This window comes from Phyllostomus discolor, chromosome 8 (assembly GCF_004126475.2).
Source record: "Phyllostomus discolor isolate MPI-MPIP mPhyDis1 chromosome 8, mPhyDis1.pri.v3, whole genome shotgun sequence".
NCBI lineage: Eukaryota > Metazoa > Chordata > Mammalia > Chiroptera > Phyllostomidae > Phyllostomus > Phyllostomus discolor.
Genome location: NC_040910.2, coordinates 59830660 through 59847419, shown reverse-complemented (window position 1 = coordinate 59847419; position 16760 = coordinate 59830660). Strand labels below are relative to the sequence as shown.

Genomic DNA, 16760 nt, shown 5'->3' with positions numbered 1-16760 from the left:
CTGCCTCTGTGTCTCCTCTGGCTCAGCCTGGAGAGGTTTCCTGGAGGGGGCTCAGGGGACTAGAGCAAGCCGCAGGGAATGTGCACTAGGCTGAGCTTTCTGTGAGCCTGTTGAGTGGGGGGTTGGGTGGGGGGAAGGAGGGTGGGCTGCAGGCATCTTGTGTCAGTGCTGGGCCTCTTCGCAACTTATCTCAGAGATGTGAAGGTCAGGCCCTGTGGCCCTGGCACAGCACATGCTCAGTGATGGAGGTGCCTTGAGGTGTGCTGCCTCCTGGGGATAGAACATGCCTCTGGACCCAGTGCCAGGCCGTTTGCTCTTTCTCTCAGAGGCTCAGGGGGTCTGTTTTCTCTCCACAGCCCCCCCCAGGAACCTTGACTCCCGGGCTTTCATCACCATTGGAGACAGGGTAGGTGCTGGCTGCAGCCTGGGGGGACTTCATGAATTTTCATCTGACGTGGGCCCAAGCTGACTCCTTAGGGCCACTGGGAGGTGGCTGTGGGTATCAAACAGAGGTGGCTTTGGAGAAGAGCCTCACTCCTTGAAGGCTGGCTATTGGGCCCTGGGCCTTCCATTCTCTGACCTTCCCATCTGGAATGGGGACAGTGGCCTGCCTCATGGGGCCTTGCTGAGTTTCCTGACCTTAGAGTTTGGTCCCATATGGCCTGTGGAAACAGTGTGTGGGACATGCAGACTCCTAGCCCAGCTGTTGGGCCATGCCTGGGAGCCTGCACTCCACGTGCAGCTCTGCTGGCTTGGGCAGCAGGGACTGAGACTCCTGGCTCAGGGGGCTGAACCTCACCTATCAGCAACACTGAGGGGCTCCTGGCAGAGCTCTTACTCCAGGGCCTCTCCTTGGCCGATAGCATCCCTCAGGCTTATTTTTTCTCCCTGACACTTGTCACTGATGTGCAAATCACCTACTTGCCTGTTTGTTTGTTTGTTTATTTATTTATTTGTCTGCCTCTAGCAATATAGGGCAAGAGAGAGAGTAGGAGGCCCAGGACCACGCTGCTTACTGTGAGGGCAAGACCCTTGTTTTGTTCCATGTCCCCAGTGCCTAAAACAGACTCACACATAGTAGGTGCTCAGTAAATACTGGTTGAACGAGTGATTCGGCTTACACACCTGAGCAGGTTGGGGGACAGGAGGGAAGGGGGATCTCTTGAGCTCCCTGTGTCCACTGGGGGCATTTCACAGGTGATCTTATTTACACCTTGTGATAGCCCTTGGGTATGGGTGCTACGCCTGTTTTATAGAGGCTCAGAGAGGCTAAGTGACTTGACCCAGGTTACACAGCAGGAAGTGGTTGGTGCAGGAGTTGAGCCCAGGTCTGAAACACTGGCTGTCTTCTCTTTCCAGTGCCCGTGCCATCTCCACTGACTAAGGTGAGGGCCAGCTCCTGATTTTTGACCTTCTCTCTTTTTTGTACCCCAAGAACTTTGAGGTAGAGGCTGATGACCTGGTGACGATCTCAGAGCTAGGGCGCGGAGCCTATGGCGTGGTGGAGAAAGTACGGCACACCCAGAGCGGCACCATCATGGCTGTTAAGGTAAGCAGGGAGCCTTGCCAGGGAACGCTGGGCCTCAGGTGCCCAGGATGCTGCCTGATGTGGGGCTGAGCATGCCCAGCCCTCATATGAGAGATGCGGGGGGGGGGGGGGGGGGGGGCGGGAAGTCGCCTCCTGCCGCCTGGCCCCTTACCTACAGCCCTCTCCCCTGCAGCGGATCCGGGCCACCGTGAACTCCCAGGAGCAGAAGCGTCTGCTTATGGACTTGGATGTGAACATGCGCACGGTTGACTGCTTCTACACTGTCACCTTCTATGGGGCCCTCTTCAGAGAGGTGTGGCCTTGGCAAGAGGGTGGGAGGCGGGTGCTGGGCTAGGAGCTGGGGGCTCAGACCACCCTGCCCTTACCTTCTGTCTGCATACCTGCCCCATCCATCTAGCCTGCAGCCTACTTTTGATCATTTTGGGCCCCTAGCAGATACTTGCTGAGTGTCTGTGAGGGCCAGGTGCTGGGCACAGGGATGAAAATAGGCCCTGCCTACCTGGGAGGCAGAAGAGCAGGGCTCTTGAGAGCCCGGGCCCAGGAGTCTGAATGCCTGGCTTCTTTGCTTCCTGCCTTATTTTTCTGGTCTATGAAATGAGACCAGTGAGTGATTGTACCCACCTCACAAGGCTGTCATGAAGATGTGGCCCAGGGCCTGGCACACAGTGAGTGTGCCGCAAGGTTGTGTGACCACCTGCCTTATCAGCATCCTGCCAGGAGGTCCCTGTGGATGTGTGTGCAGATGTGATTCTGGGTCTGTGGGGCAAGAGGAATTGGGGAAGCCCAGGGAATGCGACCTGTGGGGCTGCAGGTGGGCTCCTGATGGATGGCATGAAGGGCTGGGTATGGAGTTAATGGAGACCAGAGCCCCTGTTAGATGGGCTTGGTCTGTGATGGTCATTTACCACCTGGGGTTTAGGGGCAAGGTCAGGGGTCTCCCAGCCCAGCCTCACTTTTTGAGCACCTGTGGGTCCCTGACCGTGCTGGTGGGCCAGACCCAGTGGTGGGTCAGTCAGTGCCTTGTCATCCACATGTCTGGCTAAGTGCCCACTGTGTGCTAGATTCAGGCTGTCTGTCCCCTTGCTACTGAGGAGACAGACACATACCCAGACCTTGCTGCATGCTGGGTCAGAGCTGGCAGAGAGGCCAGGGGACCTCAGGCTGCCCCAAGGAGATGTTGCACCCAGACTTCCCAAGAGGGCTGTCATGAAGGACATGCAGGGATTTGCTATACGGGTGGAGGAGGCAGAGCACTGCAGGTGAAGGAGGTTGCCCCCAGCCAGGGCCAGAGCTGGGTGAGCCGTGTCCTGTGTCGGGGGCATTGGGGCTGAGGCAGGAGGGCTCTGCAGTGCTGGGTCAGGGGCCGAGCCACAGACAGTTCCTGGAGGTTCCTGTTGGAGGGACATAGTCAGCCATGTGCTTTAGTCACTTCTCCCTGGAAATTACCATGAAATCAAGGATCAGATAGGGGAGACCAGAAGTGACAGGGCTGGGGGAGGCCAGTGTGTGGCCCCAGCAGTGTAGGCAAGCCTGGAAGTGGGCAGGTCAAGAGATTTTTGGGAGGCAGGATGGGAGGAGCTAGGAGCTCCGTAAATCTCAGGGTTGAGGCATGGGCAGATGTGTCTGCAGAGGCCTGGCCGGAGCAGGCACCAGGCAGGCTGTCCTGGCACAGGTGCAGCCCCAGGTGGGCCTGAGCTAACCTCTGGGCATCCACCCACAGGGAGATGTGTGGATCTGCATGGAACTCATGGACACATCCCTGGACAAGTTCTACCGTAAAGTGCTTGATAAAAACATGATGATTCCAGAGGACATTCTGGGGAAGATTGCTGTGTCTGTAAGTGGCCTCAACTCTTGGTGGGGTTGGGACTTCCAGGTACATGCCAGAGGCCTCAGCCTGGCCCCAGCAGGCCCAAATCCCAATCTAACAATGGTATTTTGGACAGAGTTGGGCACCAGGGTAGTCCTGAACCTGGATGACTGCCCCCCAGGGGCCCAGCTCCTCAACCGTGGACCAGAGCCTTTTTGCTAAGGAGACCTTGGAGCCTAGGGCTCTGAGAGCCACACGGATTTGGCAGCTTCTGGGTCTTTAGACCTTTGTGTGCAACTCCCAAGCTTCCTAGACCATTTAAAAAATGACTTAGTATTTACAATTGTGTCATCCTGAGGCAGCTCAAAGAGGAATCAGCTAAGCTGGAGGAAAGGTTAGCATCCAAATGTTTGCCTTTTGAGGTGCAACATTGCTAGAGGAGGGTAGCAACACTGGGCGCATTGTGGCAACCAGAGCAAAAAAGGAAATGGGTATACCCGTGGCTTTTAATTCTGGCTGCATTGTGTATTGAGTCAGAATTTTGGGGGTAATTTCTCAGGCTCCCCTACTCTGCCCTCCTCAGTGGGACAGTTCCAGCACATAGTCCACTAACTCTGCTGAGGGAGGGAAAGGAACCAGCAACGCCTCAGAAGGGCTGGGTTTTACCTAAGAGCCTGCGAGGGGATGGCAATGGCCCCAGGGAGGGGGTGGGTCATAAGCTTACGGGTTCTGCTATGGTTTCCAGTACATCATTTCCTGGGTAAATGCTTGGACCCAAGACTCTGGTCCCCTTGGGTGGGTTGGAGAAAAACAGAAGACTAAGTGTGTTTGAACTGAGGTTGCCAGGTTTCTGGGGCAGAGGTTGGAATGCAGACCAGAGCCTGGGTTAAAGAGGGGCTGGTTATAAGTGGAAGAATGAGACACATGGACATGGATGGGGCTCTTGCTGTTCTGTTATTGTTGGTGCGACCAGAAATAATACCAGTTCTATGTCTCTGTCCTATATACCAGATCGTGAGGGCGCTGGAGCACCTGCATAGCAAGCTGTCCGTGATTCACAGAGGTCAGTGCCTGCCTGACCCACAGGGGAGGTCCCCAGGCATGCATGGTCTCACCCAGTCCCCATGGGGTGGGTGCACCTCTCCCCCATTTCCAAATGAGTTGGCTGAGGCTCAGGGAAATGATGGGTAGGGATGAGCCTGCTGGGGTCAGGTGCTGAGATTGCTTCTCAGTCTAGGCCACTCTCCAACTCTCCAAGCCATTTTCCTTTGTCCCTGCCCCAGAACCAGTCCCACCCCCCAGCCAGCTTCTCTTAGGTTTGCTGCTACTCAGAGCAAGGACTAGATGGGCCTTTTCCCTGGGAACGTGACTGGTTTTGTTTGGATGTATTCTTTGCATATTGTGAAATGCACAGATCTGTAGTTACTGGTTGATGAATCTGTTCAGTTTACACTCATGTAACCCCTGCCCCTGGCAAGATATAGTATGTTTCCACCCTTCACTCAACCCTAGAAAGTTCTCTTGGCCCTTCTTGGATGGCTACTGTGCTCCATGTCCCCCCATGCTCCTCCTCTGTTTTTTCCATAGTAGGTTGTTTTTTCTTGTTCTTGATCTTCATGTAAATGGACTCACACACATGTGCCTTCTGCCCAGCCTCCTTCATTGGGCTTAATGTTTCTGAGATCCACCAGGTTGTTTATGTCACACTTCCTTCCTTTTTATTATTCTGAGTAGTCCTCTTAACCCAATGTACTGCTTTTCACAAAATTAATTAGACTAAGCCCATTTGGCCACTGAGTAGCCATCCCAACCCCCACCCACAGCTCACCACTGTTGGCAGTTCAGTGTGAAACCTGCCAGATCTTTTTCTGTGCATTTCTATGCTATGCACAACCCCATAGAAAGCACGTGGAATGTGTGTGTGTGTTTGCTGGAAGATTCCCTGCTGTGCAGCCTGCTGAATATTGCTCTTGAATCATGGGCCAGGCCCCAGGTTCTCATGCAGACCTGCCTCCTGTGCTTTTGGCTGCTGCCCTGTGCTTCCAGGCTGAATTTGCTCACCCTTTGGCCTGGACACTTGGGTGATTTCTGGGTCTCACTCTGTCAGTGAAGAACCCCATAGCCCAGCCGGGGAAGACCCCAGAGCTATCTAGAGGTTGTACCAAGAAGTGTGGGTCAAGTCCCTACCATGAGGCTGCCTATGCCAGGATGTGCGTGCTTCTCTGGACCTTGTGTCCACTGTGCTGGTGACCAGCACAAAGACGCTGTCCTGGGTATAGCAGCAGAGGCCTGACTGCCTTCCCCGCTTGTGGCCTGGCCAGTGGCTGCAGCACATCCTCATCGAGTTGTCACCAAGCCTGTGAACTTGGGCTTCAGTGGTGCCTCTTGTAGTCTCAAGTTGCTTCTCCACTCCCTATGCCCTGGCAGTATCTGCCCCTGGGGTGGCTGGGGCATGGGAGAAGTCCACTGCTGTCCAGCCAGGGCTCCTGGAGCTGAAAAGGCCTGTTCTGTCCCTGGCAGATGTAAAGCCATCTAATGTCCTCATCAACAAGGAGGGGCACGTGAAGATGTGTGACTTTGGGATCAGCGGCTACTTGGTAGATTCTGTGGCCAAGACACTGGATGCCGGCTGCAAGCCCTACATGGCTGTGAGTAATCCTCTCCTGTCCTATGTCTGGGGCCATGGCTGCCGGTCAGAAGGGGATATCCCTGGGAGATAGCTGTCAGGTCATGTCCCCTGTCCATCAGTGACAGGGCCTCCCACAGAAACCGCCTTTCCTGTCCCAGAGGTGTCCCCTGCAGCTCAGCCTGCCCAGGCAGTCCCTCTTACCATTGCTGTTAACTGTGCCCTGAAGTGCCTGTTTGGATGACCAGTGTTATGGACACCCATGTAGAGGCAGCACATGGGGTCTGTGCAAGTCCTCTCCATGCCCCCATTAGCGTCCTGAAGGTGCTCTTCCCAACCCCCAGTCGGGAGTCCTTCAAGGCAAGGTTTGGGCCTTCATCACGAGACACTGGCCCTTACTGGCCTCAGTTTTACCATCTGTCCCATGACAAGGTGGGGTAGGATGAGCTTGGGTGCTTGGGTCACCCCTGTTCTGGTCCCTTCCTTTGAGTAGGTGTTTATGTCTCCCTGGTCCCTCTTACAGCCGGAGAGAATCAACCCAGAACTGAACCAGAAGGGCTACAACGTTAAGTCTGACGTCTGGAGCCTCGGCATCACCATGGTATACTCAGGGCAGGGGCCAGCCCTGGCTGGTTGGGTGGGGCCAGGGAGGGGCCCCTCCTGTCCGTGAGCTTTCGGAGGGCATACCAAATTGTTCAGAACCTGGAAAAAAGTGTTAGCTTCACAAACTGAGAAGAAAATGTGCCATCCAAAGTTATGGTATATTAAAGGTAATGTCTACAGGTGGCATGAAGCCCTTCCTGCGTGGTGAGGGCACCCTTCCCAAGAGTTCTGGACACCTTGTGTCCACTTGTCTGTTGGGTTTTCTCCATAGCTCTTGATGCTTGTCGAGAAATCATAGCCAATCCCACATTAAGTGAACTCCTGGTACACAAATAATTTTAAAAACAAAATGATAAAAATCTTAAATTTTTTTTTCATAGCAAGAAGTATGTTGCCTATGGGGTCCAGTGCAGTTCTATGTGTGGTACAGTGCACATGGGTCTTGAGTGGGGTGGGGCAGGTGCCCAGCCCTTGGCTGAACTGGAGTGGCTGCATTTTACGTCTAGGGTAGGGCTAGACCTATGTGACTCTTCATTTTCAAGAATTCTCCATCAGAGTGCTGGCTCCTACTCAGGTGTATGTTGAGGTTTAGTTAGTTATTTTTAGGGAGGCTGCTTTGGCACGGTGTAGCATGGGCTGGAGGGACAGGAAAAAGACTAGGATGCCGTCAGGGGGCACACATTTGTGCACGAGGCCTGTGAACTCAGGAGAATGTTGCTGTCATGGCGGCCCCAGCATGCAGGAGTCAGTCCAATGGACTTACTGGCCTGAGTGGTTGTTGCCTCCCACACTCTGTCCCAATCATTGGAACTAATGGTACGGATTTGTTAGCATTTTTCAAGGGGGTGTCAGCACCCTCCCTGTCTCAGTCCCTCTGGCTTCCCGGTGTTGGAGACAGAGTGCAATCAATAATCAAAATCAATCAGTAAAATATATGGAGCAGGGGGATGTGGAGAAGAGTTAAGTGGGGTGGGGAGTGACTGGGTGATGTGAGCTGAGCTTCTGGTGGAAGGGAGGAGAGGGGCCTGCAGGGACAGAGGTCCAAGACAGGGCATGCCTAGTGGGAGCCTGGGGCCCAGATCCGAGAGGAAGTTAGGGAATGTCAGGGTGAGAGTTCAGGGTCAGTGGAGATGTTTTAGGTTTTCCTGAGGCTGCAGTTATTGTCACAATCCTTGTCATCACCATGTGACTGTAATTTTATAAGCTGTGTCTGTTTACAATGTCTGGGAAAGCATGAAAGTCAAAATCATTTTGTCAGAGGCAAAAATAGAGGAACTGGTGATACTTTCAATTTTCCTTAATGCTACAGTTAAATTTTTTTCTTTTTGAAGTGGAGAGGAATATTCACAAGTGTAAAGGTGGATACTATATCTGCAGATGAAAGTTTTTCAACTCCCCAGTTAAAAAAAATAAGACCAATTTCTTTCTGTATTTACAGGCTACACATGAGTGGTTAGATGTTAGAGACCCCACTCATGACCCCTTCATACATACATTCACCCCAGCTCCCCTCCCTCCCTGCCATCTGTCCATCCAGCATCACTACTGGGGACCAGACACATTCTAGTGACCTGATGTCTCTGGGGGACTTAGAAAAGTGTGTGCTAGGTGCATAGTTCAGTTACCAAATGCTGTACAACAAACCACTTCAGAACCTAGTGGCTCAAACCAATAATGGTTTATTTCTTTTTTAAGAAAATGTGTTTGATTTCTTTTTTTAGGGAGAGAGAGGAAGAGAGAAACACTGATATGAGAGAAAAGCATTGACTGTTGCCTCCCATATACACCCCAACTGGGTATTGAACCTATAACCTAGGTATGTGCCCTGACCAGGAGTCAGACCTGTGACCTTTGGTCTGTGGGATGATGCTCCAACCAACTGAGCCACGTGGCCAGGGCAGTTTGTTATTTCAGATGTGTCTGCAGTCTGGGCTGGACTCAGCTTGGTGAGTCGTCCACTCCACATGGTTCTAGCTGGAGTCAGGGCTGGGCTGGGCAGGAAGGTTCAAGAAGGCTTTACAAATATGGGGCTTGCACCAGATTCCTTAGGGCAGGCTCGTTCGCTGGGTGTCCTCATAGCATGGAGATGAGCTGTGGTGACTGGCTTCCATGAGGGAAGTGAACATCACAAGCCAGTGCAGTTCAACCGACCCTGGCTCTGGAACAGGGCACTAGCAAGCATGTCCCGGGAGAAGAAGTTGTGGTGGCCACTGGGAGTGTAGCTGCAATGGTTAGAAAGTTGTAGAAACACTATATAGAAATGCAGAGGAAAAACAGGAAAAAAATCATGGTTGTTCTACTCCATACACAGCCTGGCCAGCCCCACCCCCCCTGCCCCCCGCCCCCCTTGTCAACTGCCAACACTGCGTTTCCTTTCAGACATTTGCCTCTTTGTAAAGGAAAAACATTATATATTTTTTTTTATTTTGCTTTTTCACTTAGCCTCATATAATATTTCTCTGGATTGTTTTAAATCCCTATAGGCATCTCTTCCAAAGCATTTACAACCATCTGCCACTGTACTCAGCCAACTTCCTGATTCAGGACATTTCCCTTGTTTGTTTTTTTCTTTTGACTTGAAATCCCTGGCTGTCCTGGGGGAGGGAATGATAAGCACTGCACATCAGGCTCGCCTCTCTGGGTGGCCTCTCTTCTGGTCCTCGCTGAGCCTACCCTGTCTAGCTCTCTGTGGGCACTTGCCCTTTGCCACAGAACATTTGGCAGAATACACACTGGAAGGCTCTTGGCCATAATCAGTGTTGACCAAGCGCTGATCATGTGAATACTCATCTGGTGTCACAGGGCATGCCTCACAGTTGCCCAGGGAACTCAGCGCCCTATGACAGTCTGATCCTTGGTGCTGGATGTTTAGGCTGCTTTTTAATGTTCACTATTACAGAGAATACCATCCCATGTGTCTCTGTGTCCCGATGCAATTTTTGTTGTTTTCCAGTTTTTTAAACTCTTTAGAAAAAATGACCAGGAAAGGGATTACCAGGCAAAGGTCTTGAACATCTTTCCTTTGTTCTAATTATAAACTCTGACAGGCCTCTGGGCCCTTCTGGGGCAGCCCATACAGGGTCCTCACTTCTACTTGTTGGAATCAGTGAACAGTATAGGAAAGCACAGGCTGAATTTATCCTGGCGAAATACACACACACACGGAATTACACCCACACGCATTTGCGCTGAGCATATCCTCCATCTGTGGGGTGTGTTTATGTCTTGCCTGGAAAGGAGCCTTTAGCCTTATGGAAAGGCTCTTGCTTAGCACAATAATTAGTGATCTGTTTGGGCGCCAGTTGCCAACATGAAGCATTGGTTTGAGTTGAGGTGTCTTCTGTTCATTGTGGTTATTATGCCACAATGCCACTTCTTTCATCAAGAAGTCTCTGCCATTTTAAGCAGGGCCCTGGGTTGACCTGATTTTTTTTTTTAAATTTTGGCAGTCACAGTCAGAACTCAGAGTTTGTCATAAGCTAGCCAGGTTTTCCCAAAAATAACTTTCTGCCAATCTCAGGTGAGGCATGGGCTAGGTGCCTGGCATATGTGCAGAGCCTGGGTGGCCCTGAGGTCACAGGCCGGGAGGTCCAGGTCCAGGTCCAGGTCCAGCGGGATTGACAAGGCCATGCTGGCTACATGTCCAGGGGGTCCAGGAGAAACCATGATGGGGACAGAGAGTGGAAGGCTTCCTGGAGGAGAAGGCATTGGAAATACACCTTCCAGGGTGTCAGCGGGAGGGTGGTGGGGAGCTGTGGAGAAAGAGGGGCTGCTAACTTCACTACTTGATGGGGCCTGGAGCAGGTTGTTACAGAGTGAAGGAGCCAGTTGGATGTGGGCTTCATGTCTGACACTCGGATTGCCTCTTCTGTAATAACGACAGGGGCCCAAGCCAAAGGCAGTGGATGCTGAGACGTGGTAGGGAGGGGCATGGCTTCTGGTGGACAGTGAAGCTGTTGCCTGGCCAAGTTCCTTTGCCAGCTACTGCCTTGCCGAAGGGCAACCCAGGGCTGCCAGCTCCTCTGATTTTTCCAGATTCATTGGAATCTGGATTTTTTATGTAAAATCTGAATTCAGATTGTTTAAGAACCCAAGGATGGTCAATCTAGTCACAGCTCAGAGCAGGATCTGCTCCATGAGCTGTAATTTCTGCCGACTTGGTCAGAGTAGCCAACCACTGTCCCCTCCTGGTGTTCACCTTTGCCCTGATGTCATGTGTCTGCCCTTGACCTGCCTCTTAGTCCAATTCCAAGTGCTGGGCCAGGACAGGGCAGGTTCTGAAAATGCCCTGTTTCTGGGTACAGAGTGTGGGTATGTCTGACCTATTGCCACTGTCCTCACTGCAGATCGAGATGGCTATCCTACGGTTTCCTTATGGGTCCTGGGGGACCCCATTCCAGCAGCTGAAGCAGGTGGTGGAGGAGCCGTCTCCCCAGCTCCCAGCTGACCGTTTCTCTCCTGAGTTTGTGGACTTCACTGCACAATGGTGAGTCTCCAGCCCTGCCCCAGCCAGACCGCAGCTCCTCTCTGGGCCCTGTTGTCTTCTCCTTTAGCAGACAACCCCCCAGAGAACATAGCATCACAATGCGCAAGGTGGAAAGAGCACAGGAAAAGCTGACAGGCTGTGACTTTGGGGGAGGTTTTAATACAGTCCTTCTGAAAGTACACAGGCCCAAGGAGACTGAAAAGAAAACAAAAAGCTTTTAGAGGTTTGAATAACATAAAGAAATTAACTTTTATTGATGTTTGGAACCTTGTACCAAATTAAAGAATGCCTATGGGAACCTTATAACAGTTGTGTGTGACATTACAAAGGAAGTAGGAGACAGGAAAAAGGCAAAGTCAAATAAGCTGTGTTCTCTACCCATAATTAAGTAAAATAAGTCCATAACTAAAGAGGAAAAAGACACATGGAAATTCAAAGTAAATTTTTCTGACTCACTCTTGGGTTATAAAAGAGATGCCAAAAACAAAATTCTAAGCTACTCAGAAGTGAAAGACAGTGAGAAGAGAACACATTAACATCTGTGCGCTGTGTGTAAAGAGACACTCAGAGGAAAACTTGTAGCCTTTATTTCTTTTATTAGAAAATAGAAAGGACTGGAAACAAATGAGCCTTGCAAACAGTCATCAGTCACCCTGACTCCTCTGAATTAGGGCCTCCCCTCGCCCAGGCCCTGGGATGAGGAATTGCCCCTCCTGGTTAAGGACACCAAAGATATGATTGTTAATGGTGGCATTTCAGTATCATTCCAATATTAGATTCATTGGAAGTTCCCTAGATTGCTATGGAGACAAGAAAGCTAGCACCCCAAGAGGCAAAGAACATAGTCCAAGCCTCTCTAGTTTGCACCCACAGATCCCACTCCACCCTTGGGTGCTCTCCAGAACAGTCCTGCTCCTTCCCTGAGCCCCTGGAGCGCATGTGTGCCCTCTCTGCCGGTCAGGGATGTGCCCAACTGGCACAGGGGGGCTGGACTTGCCCTCAATGCCAGCCAGGCCCTAGCATGCCCTGTTCTCTCCTAGCCTGAGGAAGAACCCTGCCGAACGCATGAGCTACCTGGAGTTGATGGTAAGTGGGTGGGAGTAGCACTGGGCTGGCTCCCTGGGCAGAGGGCTGTATCCACATGCATAGAGGTAGACAGCTCCCCTGGCTTGCCCCTGCATGAATTCATTCAGGCAGTCATTTACTCCCTGGCTCCCTCTCTCCTCCATGCTGGGCCCTGTGGAGGGGCAAATAGGCAGTGCTGTGGCAGAGGGTGCAAAGGGATGGGGATGGGGCAGGCAGGTGGACTCTTATCTGAAGGTGTCAGGGGAAGCTTCATAGAGGAAGTGACATTTGAACTGGGCCTAGAAGGATGACTAAGGATTTACCCATGGATGGAGAGAGCCTTCCAAGCTGAATGCCCATCATGGGCAGAGGCCTGGCATGTGTGGGAAGAAGTGCATTCAGTGTGGCTGGATGGTGGTGGCAGAAGGGCAGGGGAGTGAGCCATCAGTGCTGTCTCTAAGAGGGAGGGCTTCCCAAGAGTGGAGGTCCTGGGAGGATGAGCAGGAGTTTGCTGGGCCAAAGGAACACACAGGTGCCTGGGCTGGTTTGGGGAAGTGCGGGGCACCTCTGCCTCATGCCTTGTCCTATCCCCCATTAGGAACATCCTTTCTTCACTTTGCACAAAACCAAGAAGACAGACATCGCTGCTTTTGTGAAGGAGATCCTAGGAGAGGACTCATAGGGGGCAAAGCCCTCCAGCAGCCCAACGCCCCTCTGCTGGGGCAGTGCTTGCCCACGCCCATAAGCCGTTGCTACCCTGGCCTTGGGCATTCTGGGAGGCGTCATGGGAGCTGGTCCCAAGTCCCAAAGAACCAGACTGTCAGGGCTTCCTGCCAGGCCTAGATGGGCCCCACCAGTGCCTCTGTCCCGTACCAGTGCCTCAGTGTCTCCAAGGACCGTCTTCAGCCCCTGAGACCCTGGACTTGGAGGGGCCTGGATGCCCCCACCAGACGTTGCTGCCCCTTGCAGAGAAGGCAGCTGGTACCTGTGCACAGGCCACATTGCCTTGGCCTAGCCTTGGATGCCACCCAAGTTGTATGTTTTTTTAATCTCTTGACTGAATGGACTTTGTACACTTTGACCCAGGTGCCACATTTCTGTCCCAGCATCGGTAGTGGGGACATAGGGATGGGGATGTGGTGATAAGCCACATGAATCCTCCTGAGCCCCCTATGAGGGAGATGCCAGAGCACTCTGAGGCATCCCCCGGCATTGGCCAGAGGGCCTCTAAGGGTCACCATCTAGCTCTGCCTCTGCCTGTCACCTCTAGGGGTGTCATTTAACTTTCTATTTTTATTTTTTAATTTATCCTGTTTGGGTTTCTTTTCATTTCCTTTTTGCTATGTGGGCTTGGCTGTTTTGTTTCTGTTTTTGTTTTGTTTTGTTTTGTTTTTGCATGGTTTGGAGCCAGATTAAGTTTTCTGCCACCTCCTAGGGGACCAGCAGGCCAAGACCCATCCTCTCTGCTCAGCTGGGGCCTAGGAGCATGGGTTTAAGGTCTCTGCCCAGAGAGATGCTCTCCTTGGGGACTGGCTTGACAGGTTATGGATTTGCTTTTAGTGTTCTCATATATATGTATATAATTTTTTCCTTCCTTCTCCTTCCTTCCTTCCGTCCTTTCTTCCTTCCTCCCTCCCTCCCGCCCTCCCTCCCTCTGCCTTGGGTCCTATTCTTGATGACTTGGGGCGGTTATCATATTATTGTTTTAATAAAAAAATTAAAAAGTGGGCCAGAAGGTTGTGTGAGACTCACAGAGGTAAGTCCATTTCTTGGTGAAGGTCTGTGGTCTATAGAAGGACCCTTGCCCTGGGAGAGGGTCAGGCATTGTGACCTGGGGACCCTGTGCTGTCACACATGAGGGTACCGAGGTTCCCAGAAGGCTGTGATGAGGCACCAGGCCCTGTGCTGGGTGCCGAGCAGAGCAGCAGACACAAGCCCAGCCACTAGTAGGGCTGCGTGTCCCACTGTCATTGAAGAGTGCTTTTAGAGTGCTGGCCCCAGGCCTTGACATTGTCATTTCATGAAGGGTGCTACGTAATTAATTGTCTTGGGTTATATTATGTTGTTATAACTAGTTTATAGATGAGAAAACAGGCCCAGAGACCTGAAGTAACTTACCCAAAGACACGCAGCTTGTAAGACGGAGAGACAGCCTTGGAGACAGGCAGTGGTGCCCTGGGGAGGGCTTTGGGGATGGGGTGGGGGCAGCTCAAGGAAGGCCTCTGCCAGGGTCTAGTCTGGCTCTGTGATCCTTAGGGCCTGGGCAAGGCCAGAAACCGTCTTCCATTGGTCTCCAGCAGAAAGGAGTTTACTTGCTCACCTAAGCAGAACTGTATGTGGCTGCAGGCACAGTTGGATTTAGGAGTGTGGTTAATATCCTATAGAACTTGTGCCCACCTTAGCTCTGTTTTCTGTCAGTTCCATGCTCCGCTCATGGGGACATGGCAGGACCCAAGGGCTCCTACCAGCTTCGCCAAGGGGCTCAGAACTCCAGCTGAAGTCCCAGGGCTGGTTTATTGTGTGGGAAGAGGTCGCATGCTCTTCCCCAAGCAAATCACAAGCCAGTAGGATCAAACTGGTGAGTCAGTTGACCCCACATCTCAGATCAGAGCAGGGCCTCCCTAGCCCTACAAGGGAAATGGGGGCATCTTCTCAGGGCTCATCTCTCTAGCTCAGTCTACGACTCCCCGCTTCCTTAGCTCAGCCTGTCCCCAAATAGCCTTCAGTTTGGCACAGGCCTCAGCCTATTAACCCTTACCTAGCACAGCATTTGACAATTTCAAAGCACTTTTGTGCCCCCCTCCCCCCCTTCCATGATGAAGATGTGTACTTGCCTTGGGGCAATTGCACAGACTGTGCCCCCTGCCTGGAAACCCCTCCCCCGCAATCTGGATCTCCCATGTCACAATCTCTGCCAGTGTAGCTAATTTTTATTTGCTTCATGTGGGCAGATTTCACCTGCCACTGTTGTGTCCCAAGTGCCAGCACTTAGTCAAGGCTCAGTCAACCTTTGTTGAATGAAATCACAGAAGAATGAACACGAAATAACGCAGGAGGGAGTGAAGGAGTCCCAAAGCCATGTGTGTGTGGGTGCGCGCGCGGTTGTGTGGGTGGCTGTGTGCGCGTGCGCGGATTGGCCGGGTTGCTAGTGTGCACGTGCGCGTTCAGTGCAGGCCAGACCCGAGTTCCTGGGGCCCGGTCGAAGTCGTTCCTCCTGTAGCCACCAGGAGGCGGCAAAAATCCAAGTTAGACCCATATGCCTAGGTCCCTGCCCGGCCTTGGCCTCCACCAACTCCTACCCCCTTCTCCTCCCTCCTCTTTCCGTAAGTCCGAGAGGGGCCAGGGTCCTGCTCTGGGGCTCCCGCCACTCAGCTTAGTTCTCTACCCTTGCAACACAAGCCAGCTGGCCTGCCTTTCTGCACTTCCTGTCCGTCTCTCCCCCATTTCCATGCCTAGGCCCCACTGGGAGCTCTGGGCCTATGTAGGGTGACAGACGGGAGTCTGATTCCTCCACATATTCTCATGGGAGCACAGACCTCTACACCTGGCAAATTACAGTTTACAGAGAACTCTGCAGTTTACAAAGGACTTTGCATTTTGCCAAGAGCAAGGCTGTTTACAAAACACAATTTACAAAGTAATTTACAGTTTGCAAAGCCCTCTGTACAGGATGACAAAGCACTTTATAGTTTACCAAGTAAATTATAATTTGCCAAGCAGTGGTCAGATTAGTAAGCACGTAATTCAAACACCAGTGGTTTACAGGTTCAGTTATTATTTACTGGACCATTCAGCTTTTACAAAGGTGTCCAGACATCCAAGCGGGGGAAGTCAGTGTGTAGGTCAGTTTGATATTTACAAAGTACCTGTCCAGTCCTCAGGCCCTTAACATTTTATACAACCCATGACCCCAGTGAAGGCTCCCTACCCTGTGCCTTGCCAGAATGGCAGGGTCCTCTTCCTAGGCTGTGAGGTGGAGTTCGCAGGCACAGGGGCTGGGCCAGGACCTTCTAGTTCAGATGTCTCCATTGCCCTCCTGACTGTAGGAGTTGGGTAGCTATGTGCCCCAGACCTGGGGCTAAGGAGTCTGTATGAACCAAAAAGGGCAGAGACGTGGTCTTTGTTGTGAGAGACTTTTTATCAGGCACATTCAAGCCTGGTCTAGAGTGGGATGACTGCCCTTGAGGGAGGATTTGGTCAGCTTCTTCCTGGAGGCCAGGGAAGGCAGCCTTCTTGTTAATATTAGCTCAACCTCTCCCCTCCCCAGAATCCTGTCTAAGCCTCCCCATTGCCAAAAAAAATCACTCATGCCATCTTCGCCCCACTCCTGCCCACCACTCTCCCATTTGCTCCCTGAGCTTCAGCCTCTCTGTGCTTAATCACATCAAGCCCAGAGCTGCCTCAGAACCTTTGCACCAGCTGCCCTTGCTGCCCAGAATACTGTCCCCCAAGATGTCCTGTTGGCTGGTTTGGATGTCTCTGCTAAGATGTTCTTTCCTCACGAGGCCTCCTTGACTGCCCATCACTCTATCCCCTCACCCTGCCATGTTTTCTTCATACTTATTTTGTAAACAATAATATTAACAGATCTGCTTTTAAAGGTAGGCAGAGCTGCTACACC

At 52.0% G+C, this 16760-nt stretch overlaps 1 protein-coding gene and 1 long non-coding RNA gene across 2 annotated transcripts in view; one reads left to right on the top strand and one right to left on the bottom strand.

Moving 5' to 3' along the window:
- Positions 1 to 13017, top strand: part of MAP2K3 (mitogen-activated protein kinase kinase 3) — a 29596-nt gene extending 16579 nt beyond the window's left edge. Inside the window, exons 3-12 of the mRNA XM_028534629.2 lie at positions 357 to 406; positions 1436 to 1549; positions 1722 to 1841; positions 3270 to 3386; positions 4371 to 4422; positions 5880 to 6007; positions 6509 to 6586; positions 10935 to 11074; positions 12115 to 12160; positions 12738 to 13017. Of these exons, the coding sequence (XP_028390430.1) occupies positions 357 to 406; positions 1436 to 1549; positions 1722 to 1841; positions 3270 to 3386; positions 4371 to 4422; positions 5880 to 6007; positions 6509 to 6586; positions 10935 to 11074; positions 12115 to 12160; positions 12738 to 12821 (929 nt within the window). The 3' untranslated portion in view covers positions 12822 to 13017. The remainder of the gene's footprint in view (positions 1 to 356; positions 407 to 1435; positions 1550 to 1721; positions 1842 to 3269; positions 3387 to 4370; positions 4423 to 5879; positions 6008 to 6508; positions 6587 to 10934; positions 11075 to 12114; positions 12161 to 12737) is intronic.
- A 170-nt stretch (positions 13018 to 13187) lies between these two features.
- Positions 13188 to 16760, bottom strand: part of LOC118502060 — a 29125-nt gene continuing 25552 nt past the window's right edge. Inside the window, exon 3 of the long non-coding RNA XR_004904735.1 lies at positions 13188 to 13309. This is a non-coding gene — a long non-coding RNA (uncharacterized LOC118502060). The remainder of the gene's footprint in view (positions 13310 to 16760) is intronic.